Genomic DNA, 10,724 nt, shown 5'->3' with positions numbered 1-10,724 from the left:
GCTTATATAGCTCGAGTTATGAGATATCAGTATAACCTCATGTATCTATATAGCCTGATATCAATATAACCTAAATCATAACTTTTTATATATCTATATAACCTGATACCTGTATAACCCAAATAATATCTTTTTATGCCTATATAACCCAAATCATAACTTTTATACCTATATAACCTGATAGAAATAACTTTTTATACAATGTAATGGCTAGTGTATCGCTAACTAGTTGCTTAATGCTGGATAGACAAAAAAAGAAGAAAAAAACTTGCCAGGTGAATAGATTTAGAGGTAGATAAGTATAGTGCCAATGAAAAATTGCCAAGCGCAGAGCCAGTGAGCCACAGAACAAAGAATTTAGGCCAGTTAAGCGCAGACAGACCAAGGAACACTGTAACTGCGCGTGCTCTGAAGACAAAGTTGGAAAGTTCAGATGTGAAGAAGACCTTAGAAGCCTTCATCAAAGACCCCCACGACCCCCAAATTGGGGAGATGCAAATGCAGTGCAAAATAACTATGAAATAACCATGAGATCATACTATGTGAATTAGTTCAGGCGTGTGGTGTCATCACATAGTGATACTAAGCAATACTTACTGTACTTACTATACTGTCACAGCACTTGACAAAGGTGGTTGAGTTAGGTGGAAATGTCCCCCTCACTCCAGTGCTGCAGTAAACAAATACCTGCTCTGTAGACACCGGTCTATGGGGATTTATTTCCAGCCTATCATTCAGGCATCATTGTGGTACTGTGGCCAGTGCACAAACTCGGTCTGGGGGCTGGTAGTAGAGATTGCGAAGCCACAGCAGCTAATTATAAGAAACATTATTTTATATTCTAGTAACTCTTCGAGCAGGGGTGTGTGCGGCTGCGACCCGGGTCGTGTACAGCCCGCGGCCGAGCCGGCTCTTCCTCCCTGTGTGTCACATCATCGAACTGCGCTCCACATCCTGGGCCAGGGCCGGGCGGACTCGGGGCCACGGCGGGGGCTCCTCGGGCCGGGGCCGAGCACGGGGACACGGCGGGGGCTCCTCGGGCCGGGGCCGAGCAGGGGGACACGGCGGGGGCTCCTCGGGCCGGGGCCGAGCACGGGGACACGGCGGGGGCTCCTCGGGCCGGGGCCGAGCACGGGGACACGGCGGGGGCTCCGGGCCGCACGGAGCGGCCATTTTGTTCTCCTCCCTGCGGCGCGGTGCGGGCCGGCGGCGCCCCCTGGCGGCCATGGTGCAGGTCCCGCGGCCGGCAGGGGGCGCGGCGGGGCGCGCCGGCGGCCATGTCGGAGCTGGCGCGGGAGGAGCTGTCGGCGCTCGCCGCCATCTACTGCGAGCCGGGCGCCTGCGAAGTGCTGGCGGCCTCAGGTGACGCGGCCGCGATCTCTGCCCCCTGCTCGGGCTCTCCCGCGGGCCCGCGCGGCCCGGCCCAGCCCCGGGAGGGAGCGCTGCGGGGCCGCTCACGGCAGGGATCAACCCCGGGGCAGAACGGGCTCAGTCGCTCGGTGCTGCCGCTCGTAGCCTGTTCCTGCCCCGCCGCGTGTGTGTGCTGCCGGCCTCGCGTGGGGCACGGAGCCCGGCGGGCCCCGCTCGGTTATAGCTAGGGTCCCCGCAGTGCCCTGGGGCGAGCGAGGGGCAGCGCTGGAAACCAACGGCCTGGCTGCTCTCTGGGTAAACAAGCAGGTGAATCTTGTAGGCGTTAACAAGACCAGGTGTTCTTCCGGTAATACTGAATAGGGGTACGGCTCTTACAGTGCATGAGGTCACCTCCGTATTTTTCTGGGGTAAGCTGACATCCTGGGAACCGTGACATGCCAGATGTTCTCCGGCTTCACAAGATGTGTACGGCTGTAGGCTTTACAGGATATTGAGGCTGATGTGCCGTGGGTGGAATGATGAGGTTTGTAGTACTTGCTCCCATCAGCTGCTGGATGCTGTAGGCAGGGAGTGTAGATGTCTTCATGGCTTCTGCACCGGCCGTGGTGGCCACTGATCAGAACATAGTATTACGAGATGGGTTTTATCAGTCTGTGCTGTACGGTACTGTGAAGAAGTGCCTTCAGCAAGGGAGAATAAATCTCAGTAGTTCCAGTGTGCAGTAGAAGCTCTGTCAGGCTTAAATGTCAGGTAGGATATGCGAGTGCTGGTGTCTGTTCAGATCCAAACCATTAGTAAATCTTGCTTAGTGCCTACCACAGATATGACAACTAAGATATTTTTTGGAGATACACATGCACATTTACACACAGTGTGCCTGTATTGTGTTCCACAAGTCCCAGTGTCTGCGAGCTATTGAAGAGTTCTGCCCAGCTCCCCAGCAGAGTGGTGGACAGGGAGCAGCTTCCTGCTGTTGGACTGCAGTGAAGTTCTGGGGAATGCTGCTAAAGATGGATGTGGTGGCCTGCTGTCAGATTTTGTCTGCACGTGTCTGTGTTCAGCCCTAAAGAACTGGGATTGATAAGATTGATAAGGAAACTTTTTACTGTGAGGGTGGCTACATGCTGGAGGCTGCCAGGAGAGCTTGTGGAGTCTTCCTCATTGGAGATACTCAGAATATCTGCATATTGTCCTGGGCAGTTGTCCTATTGTAAGTGACTGTGCTTGAGGGGAGAGGTTGGATGAAGGCATTAGTGTCTGCAGGGAGCACAGTTAACCACAGTAATCTAAAACCAGAATTTTGTATCTAGATACGCATGAGACAGCTTCTGCTCCAGTGAAGGCATGTAATTCTGCCATTTTATTTTTTTAAATTGGTATTTAGGGTTGTATTTTTAAAACATGATTGATGAAATGTTTCAACTGAGCTTTATTTTTAAGTGAAAAATTTCAAGAATGTTATTTTGGGCGTAGTTTGAAAAAGAAATATCCAGGCTTATCAGATGTTAATTTTAAAAAACGTGAACATATCAGAACATTGCATATACGCGTCTTCCTCCAAATATGTTGAGAAATATAGGCACATTCTTCTCTGTGCTTCATATATGGAAAATGATCTTGTGTTTATAAATTATCAAAATCTATAAGGTGTAGAAACCTTCCTGGAGATAAAGTGAGGTGCCACAAGTGCACAATGAGCTATTTTATTTATATTGATGTTTTGTGATCTTGGAGAGCCTTTAACCAGGCTGTGTTCATGATGTGGTACGATCAGGTATATTTAATTGGTTTACATAGTTTTCTGCTGGAACTGAAAAGATTACTTTGCAACAATGATTACTGGTATTTTTCTTACTCTTGGAATTTACTTTGTTGGAGCTGCAGAATCTCTAGTCAGTATACAATTAACTTTTGCTCCAGTTACAGCTTATATTTGCTTTATCTCTTCAAACCATGTAAATTGTCATTGACAAAGGGTGCACAGACATAACTTCCAGGAAAACTGTTGTGTTATGCAATCTCTTAAGACATTAAGAGTAATTTGTGTGTAGATCCATGGGATCAAAAAGGAGGCCATTGGGGATTCATGGTTTTGAGGAATGTAAGAACGCTTTTACAGGTCTCTTGGTATGGTAAAAGCTTTGGCTTTTTGGAATTTAACAATGAAGTATTCAGCATGTAAAATGTGTTTTTATCAAAACCGATGTGTGGATGAATTTAAATAAACTAATTACAGCATATCTTTTTTACCTTACGTATCTATTTGCAAAGATTAGTGTTACAGATAGAAATCCATAATTTAATTGTTAATCTGCTCTCTTTTGGTCTGTTCACCAAGCTTGCTATAAAAATATATTTAGATATTCTAAGCTTGTACGTTAGTAGGTGCCATTTTCTGAATTTAAAAATAGACTGCATGTGTTGCATAAAATGCCTTTGGGCAGGAGAGGAGGGGGATATCTGTCTGGTTGACATGGAACATAAGAAAAAATCTGAAGTATGCTAGAGCTAAATATACTGATAAGCATGCAGCTATGGGGGAAAATGAGTTAAAATGTATTGAGTTTAGTCTGATTAGCACATTAAATGCTAGCAGAACAGTCATACCCAACCTTTTATTTCAGAAATAATCACCATGTTGCTGTGAAGACAACTCGGCCCTTGTAGCATGTGCAAACAAAGGAAATATTTCTTTGGAGCCAGGTTGCGCAGGGCGCCGGTGGTTTGCTCTTTGTTCTGCCTGTGTCTGCAGCACTGGTGCAGAAAATGGATGCTGCAAGGTTTAAATAAACTTCAGATGCTGTAGCCCTGCAAACATTATGAACTGATTCTTCTTTTTAATAGTAAGTCTGAAGCAGATGTAAATGAGCATGGCTGGGGTTTTCCCGATGGCTCAGGGTGATACACCTTGGGATGTGAGGCTGTTCTGCTTCCTTCAGATTAGTTCATCACAGGGAAAGGTGTGAGATTTTTTCAGGTTTAAGAATAAGATCACTGCAGCAGGAGGCCCTTGTTGAAGGGGCACGGGTTGGCCTGTCTCTATGCCTCTGTTACTTCTGAGTTGGTGAGGTCTGTTGTGACAGGCTAGTGAAAAAATCCTAGGAGGATTATCAGAAAGGTAACATGTTTTTCTGTCACTGTAATTAAGCTGGTGATAGAGTAGTATTTTTCAGTTTATATAGGTTGTGCATTTTAAAGTCTCTTGGGCAACATAGTTTAAAACAAAGTGATTCATGGGCAGGAGTACAATAATGCTCACCCCATTCAGCCAGATGCCAGCTGGCTGTGTACGTGGTGGGGCTGCCCTGAGAGGGACATGGGGCAGCAGCTGTGTCTGGTGCAATGGCTGTGTGTGCAGACACCTCCGTGGTGGCCAGGAGGGTGCTGGGGGCCCCAGGACACGCAGGACAGGTTTTCTGCCTGTGTCTCTAATTGTGTGCTCAGCCCGGTGTAATGGCAGAGGGGCTGCTGCTGCTGGGACCCAGGGAAAAACATTTGGCAGGGTAGCAGAAGACAGGGATTAGGAATGGGAAAGCTTGAGGTCCTCTGTAGCTACTGACTATGTGCAAGGGTCTCTTCCAAGGCTGTTGTTTTTCTGAGGAATACATTTGTCTTGAAAGTAGTCTGGAACCTTTGATAGGGCGTTGGACGATTGAAGACAAACTCCTTGTCAGGAAACAACGCTTTTGACATGTGGTGCCTATAAATACAGACATGGCTGGGTGTGATCTTGTTGAATTCACTGGAATTTCATCTGCTGCTTTCACTGCTGGATTTGACTCTTAGGTAGTGATGGTCTGTAGATATTTGGAGACTTCTTTATACTGCTGCTAGAATTTGATTATTGGGTTTGGAGGATTTTCTGATTTTATTTAGTGACTTCTCTGACCTTGAGAGTTCTTTGTATGACCCAGGAAGGAGGTTTGGAAACAAGCCCTCGGATAAGCTCTCTAAAGTACTTCTGTCTGTCCAAGTAATTTTCAGGTTATTTCACTGTTTTAGTAGGTTTCAAATATAAAATCATACATTTTGTGTGAGAGGCACTGTGAGAGGTTGGTTAGTGGCATCAGCAATACTAATCAAACATAATTCATCTGACTGTCATGTGAAGGAAGGTAAAGTAAGGTGGGGGGGAAGAGTGCAAGTCACTTCAAAAGACCTGCTCTGAAACTCAGTTCTCCTCTCATCTGCCTTTCAAATCTGGCTTCTCCTGCCCTCATAGAGTGACTCAACCTGACATTTTAGCAATTTTTGAAAGAAAAGGGGTGAAGTTCTTAGAATGCATCAAAGAGGTGAAGCAAAGAATATCTGAAGAAGATCATATTTTGTCTGATTGATACCCTCTTACTTCATGGCAGAGTGAAAGTAGGTTAGGACTTTGTCTGTACTTTTCACTTTGTCAAGTTTTGTATTGTTTTTCTGTGAACCTTCTAGTTAAGAAAGTTTTATTTCATGAAATACTGTACATAACTATGTAACTGTACATATTAAGCATCTTTGATTATATGATTTATCAGGATAATGTGGTCTTTAGCCTTTCCTGCTGCATACTGAGTGTATCCTTTCCACTCTGAAAATAATTCTAGTCTTAAGTAGACCTATAACAGATTTTGAGCAGATATGAAGATATATAAACATACATTAATATGAGTAGATGCATATTAATATATGTAGTATCTAGGGTCAGGTGTCCAACAGAGATGTTTTCCTTATGTCAGTCTAATTGTTGTAGAGGAGCTGGCAGAAAAGATTTAAGTGAATTTTCTTTGCAAGTTGTAACAGACAAAGAATCTAACTTCTTTCTTTCTAAGTCTGTGCTTAGTGTGAAACTGCTTTTGAAAATGATTGTCTTAAAAAATACCTGGTGCAAGTCTGTTTCTCTTACATTAGTATTGATGTTAGAAGTCTTAGAGATTTCTTTAGGAGAAAACTTGGGGCAGTGCTGAGTCTGTCCAGAAAAGTCTCTATTTTCAGTTGTTCTTGCTTTTCCTTGCTATTGAGCTTTGGAAGCTGAGTTATGTGTTTGAGAGAGACAATTCTTTATTATTGGCTTGTCTAGACTTCGGAAGAGCCAAAAGATGTGAATGCTTTTTAGAATGTGTTAATTTTCCTTCTACTATGGTACAGAAATGTTTCATTTCAGGATTCCTGGCAGGTATAGCTTGACCCATTGGTTGCAAGCCCCCAACCTGCAGAAAAAAAAAAATCCTTTCTTATTTTATAGGAAATGTCAGTTATTTGAGTTGAATTGTTAAAGAAAATAAGGTGATTTAATGATATATATGTATTTCAGCTTCAAGCGAACTATTAATGTTTATTTTTTTTTTATATTTTCCAGAGACGCATGGAATCTCATTTAGAATTCAAATCAGTGTGAAAGAACTGCTGGACACAGATGTACTTTTAAAGCTGTTATTTCATTTACCAGTCAATTACCCATCAGCTCTGCCAGATATTTCTGTTAACTCAGACCAGCTTACAAGGGCCCAGTGTATGGATGTGAAAGAGAAATTACTTGAACAAGCAAAGAAGCATCTTTCTGAGCCCATGGTACACGATCTGATTCTTTGGGTACAGCAGCATCTTAAAGATGTCATTAAGCAGCCAGCAGCAGTTTGCAATGAAAAAACTACTTTGTCAAAAGGAAAAGAAGATGGTATCTGGATGCTCCTTTTGCATTTAGATCACATGAGAGCAAAGGCAAAATATGTGAAAACTGTGGAAAAATGGGCTTCAGATCTAAGGCTGACTGGAAGACTGATGTTCATGGGCAAGATAATATTGATTCTTCTTCAGGGTGATAGGAGCAGCATTAAGGTGCAGGAACAATGAATGTTGACTAGGTCTATCGATTTACCACTGAAACCTCCATGTCTGAATATTTTGTGTGTGTTTTTCTAAGATTAACAATTTTGGAAGCAAATTGATCATTATGAGAGTAGGAAGACCCAGCAACTTTATTTTGTATTTTAAAAAAAAGACAGCATTCTATTCCATCTACAATGATACCTGTAGACCTGTGCCCTGTATTGCTTTGCTCCCCACTGGATTTATAACCCCATATCCATCCCTTTGTTTCCTGACCTTAATATGCCTAGATTCAGTTTCCTGTATTTCCCAAATACCCCAGAAAGTGGAAAAAAATTTGGTGAGGAATTAGTAACAGATATATTTCTAACTCATTGCTTTCTCTTTCCTTGACTTAAAACCACATGGTGCTCCTAGTGCATGCCTGGGCTTTGAAATTATTGTCCGTATGTAAAAACTTCCACTGCTTGGTGAGAATGTTTTGGCTTTTGTAACTCAAGTTCTCATAATCAGTTAGGCCTATTTAATTTAAAAGTGATGAATAGAAGCAGTTGTGCACTTTTTGGGATGGGTACTTTCAAAATTTGATTGCTATGTTCTAAGAAAAAGACTACATTTTGAGTGAGCTTTTTCATTTTACTAAACTTCGAAAATCATAGGTGGCATTTAATATTTTGGGAATTTTTTTTTTTTTTGTCATTTAGGAGTACTTGATTCTTCAGAAAACTTCTAAGGTAGATGTGGACTCAAGTGGAAAGAAATGCAAAGAGAAAATGATGAGAGTACTGTGCGAGACAGAAGTACAGTCACAGCATAAAAGGTATAATTTAGTACTGTTGTGGATAGAAAAGTAACAGAATCGATAATTACATTCTGACAAACCCAGGCATATTCATGAGTTTCCCTTTTACAATGTAGGTTTCAGATGTTTGAAGTCAAAGAATATTCGGCACTGGAGGAGCTACAAAAGGAATTTGAAACTGCAGGACTTACAACTCTTTTCTCTGAGTTTGTACCTTCTCTCTTAAAATAAAATTAAAATGTATCACTGGACCTTTGACCAAAGCAGTAGTTGACTGTAGATGCTGATGGAAGATAAAAGGACTAATGTGGCAAAACAATGTTGAAGCATTTCTGAAAAAATTACCAGTAGTTGTCATCCTCTTGCAAGAAGGCGGCAATTAATACATTAAGAATTGATATTTTTTTGACATTTATGTATTAATAAATTTTTCAAAGCAGTGTGATGTTGATTGTGATAATTGCATGGCAAGCATGACATTGGGAAGAAATAATGTTTAAAAAAATAGTCTTCTAGTCAGACTGTTTTATAGTTCCTGTTTTTCAGTGTTCTGTTTCTTCTCTCTCATGGTTGAATTTGTCGATAATGGCCTGTTAGAAAGCATAATTAATTTTGCTTTGGAAGACTGTATGAAGATATTTCCATAAGAAAACATAGTGAGCACACATTTGAATATGTGAGGACAGCATATACTTAATATCCCTCAGGAGTTCATTTGCTAATTTTTCATTCTCCCTTTAATTGACTATAAATGCTCGATGGTTGATTTGAAGAAAAAGCTCATGTCACTTGGGGCCTGAAAAAAAACTGAGAAGTATCTCTTTGAATATTAGTTTTCATTCTAAAATTTATAAAAAAACCCACTTGGAGGATTTAAATTGATAAAAAGCTGAGGTAAAGCCAATTGTAATAGTTTCTTTGATAGTTTACAGATGTCTTTTTTGCACTTCACCTGATTTTACTGTCTGTGCAGCTTTAGATGTCTTGATTCAATTAAACTGTTAGAGCAGTATATATACAGACTTCAGTCTTCCATCTTTCAGGGTTCCTGACAAGTTGTTTTTGTTTGTTCGTTTATTTGGGATATTTTGGATCAATCACTGGCCTTGGCCATCCTTTAATTTTTTTTATCAGTAGTCTGTGTTTTACATCTGTATAGTGTTACAAATTATATGCATAATTTTATGAATTGTGCAAGTTCTGTTTACCTAGGAGGATTAGATACTTATTTATTACGATTACTGTGTGTTCTTTTCTTTCTGTTTTATCTGAAACCATTCTCTAACAAGACTAGATAAATTATCCAGTAATAAAAATTTTGCAATTGTGAGTTTCTTAGTAACTAGCTCTGCCATTTGCCATTTCAGTTGGCTTTAGCATGTAGCTAAACATGTGCTTTACTGTTCTCTAAAGTTCAGTCTCTTCTCTTCAGAAGCCAAATGTCTCATGTAATCTGTAATTAAACAGATTTGATCAATTCAGTATAAACTAATTTATTTCCATTGTACTGGGGAAAGACCAGTACAATTTGTGTGTTTGACCAGTACAAAGTATGGTTTGGCAAAACATTATGTTTGATCTAATTTCCTATTTCATGCTCAGACCATGAGATCATACCTCTATCTATTCTAGAAAAGCAGCTGAAGCAGACTAGGAAGATTTTTATGTTTTACTGTTTGATATACCAGATGTGTAAAGGGTTGTAGATTGTTTGAAAGCTTGTGAAGTTTTCAGGAATTTGATGATTTTCCTAATAAAGAGTGTCTCAAATATATATGTTGCATGTTATTTTATACACTGGTGCTGATTTACTAATTTACTGAGATTCACTAATTACTGATTACTAATTTACTGAGATAATAGCAAAGTTTTTCTTAATGAGACTTTCATGTTTACTGCGTATAGTACTTCAGGCTCAGCAGAAAAGAGACTGGGTTGAACAGGTTTTATAAATCTGTTGTATATTATTTTGAAATGGCTTCCTGAGAGGCAGGAAATCTAATTTTCTATCATTTTAAGTGCATGTGAAGATGAATTCTTACTTTTACAAAGAAGAATAAAACAGAAGTATCTTTAAAATATTAAAATAACATGTATTTTAAATTACAGTTTCCATAATCGAGCAGTTCTCAGGTAAAATAATTGTTGAAAAATCGTATGTCAATGAAGTATAAAGTTTGGAAAAACTGCAGACGATCTCTCCTTATACTGTGTGACAGATGGGACAAGTATCAAACTAAAGAAAAGGCCTATGCACATATAGCATAAGAAAACATAATCTCTCTGAAAAACTAAATGTTGTAAGATTTGGCCAGATGTACGTGACTTCAAAAATAATTGTGGTGTTAAGTTGTTGTGATCATCTTTCTTGCAAGATTAGATGCAGACTTACTGAAGTTTTCCTCCCTACTAGAAAAGCCATTTATGGTGTCAGTGGCTGCCAGTTGCACTTGAATATAAACCCATATATTTTTTTCATTTTTTTTGCCTGATGCCTTCTTGGTCACGTGTTTGGCTGGACCTGGCATTCTGCAACAGCCAATTAAAAAGAAAATGACAGTTGGGTAAGTTGCAGCTCTCTCCTGATCTGTGTTCATCTTCCTGCCAAAGGAAGTTGTAAGAAGCTGTGTTTCAGGAGATGGAAATGCAGTTCATACAATGGATTTTTACCATAGTTGAATTTGTTATTCACTAGCTCACACCGGACAAATCCGCAGATTCACTGTAGGAAAGGACTACAGTT

The 10,724-nt window shown here is 40.6% G+C and overlaps 1 protein-coding gene across 3 annotated transcripts; it reads left to right on the top strand.

The window, feature by feature from the left end:
* The first annotated feature begins 1,250 nt into the window (after positions 1–1,250).
* RWDD3 (RWD domain containing 3) lies at positions 1,251–9,774 on the top strand. Of its 3 annotated transcripts, XM_015636862.2 has the most exons (4): positions 1,251–1,362; positions 6,710–7,188; positions 7,884–7,999; positions 8,098–9,774. In XM_015636862.2, exons 1-4 carry the CDS (start codon positions 1,278–1,280, stop codon positions 8,210–8,212), a joined length of 795 nt encoding a protein of 264 aa, XP_015492348.1. In that variant the 5' UTR covers positions 1,251–1,277; the 3' UTR covers positions 8,213–9,774. The 3 variants fall into 3 exon arrangements, 1 of the variants encoding a protein (XP_015492348.1); XR_004498525.1 differs by lacking the exon at positions 8,098–9,774 and having other exon boundaries at positions 6,710–7,519; positions 7,884–7,973; XR_004498524.1 differs by lacking the exon at positions 8,098–9,774 and having other exon boundaries at positions 6,710–7,649; positions 7,884–7,966.
* The last annotated feature ends 950 nt before the right edge of the window (positions 9,775–10,724 follow it).

Source organism: Parus major, chromosome 8 (genome assembly GCF_001522545.3).
Source record: "Parus major isolate Abel chromosome 8, Parus_major1.1, whole genome shotgun sequence".
NCBI classification, from domain to species: domain Eukaryota; kingdom Metazoa; phylum Chordata; class Aves; order Passeriformes; family Paridae; genus Parus; species Parus major.
This window is presented reverse-complemented; position numbering and strand designations above follow the sequence as displayed.

What these genes read in the sequence shown, in the direction of transcription:
- RWDD3 (XM_015636862.2), top strand. Translation starts at nt 1,278, where the DNA reads ATGTCGGAGCTGGCGCGGGAGGAGCTGTCGGCGCTCGCCGCCATCTAC. An exon ending in CGAAGTGCTGGCGGCCTCAG is followed by an intron (nt 1,363 to 6,709) that starts GTGACGCGGCCG and finishes TATATTTTCCAG; the next exon opens with AGACGCATGGAATCTCATTT. An exon ending in GTGATAGGAGCAGCATTAAG is followed by an intron (nt 7,189 to 7,883) that starts GTGCAGGAACAA and finishes TTTGTCATTTAG; the next exon opens with GAGTACTTGATTCTTCAGAA.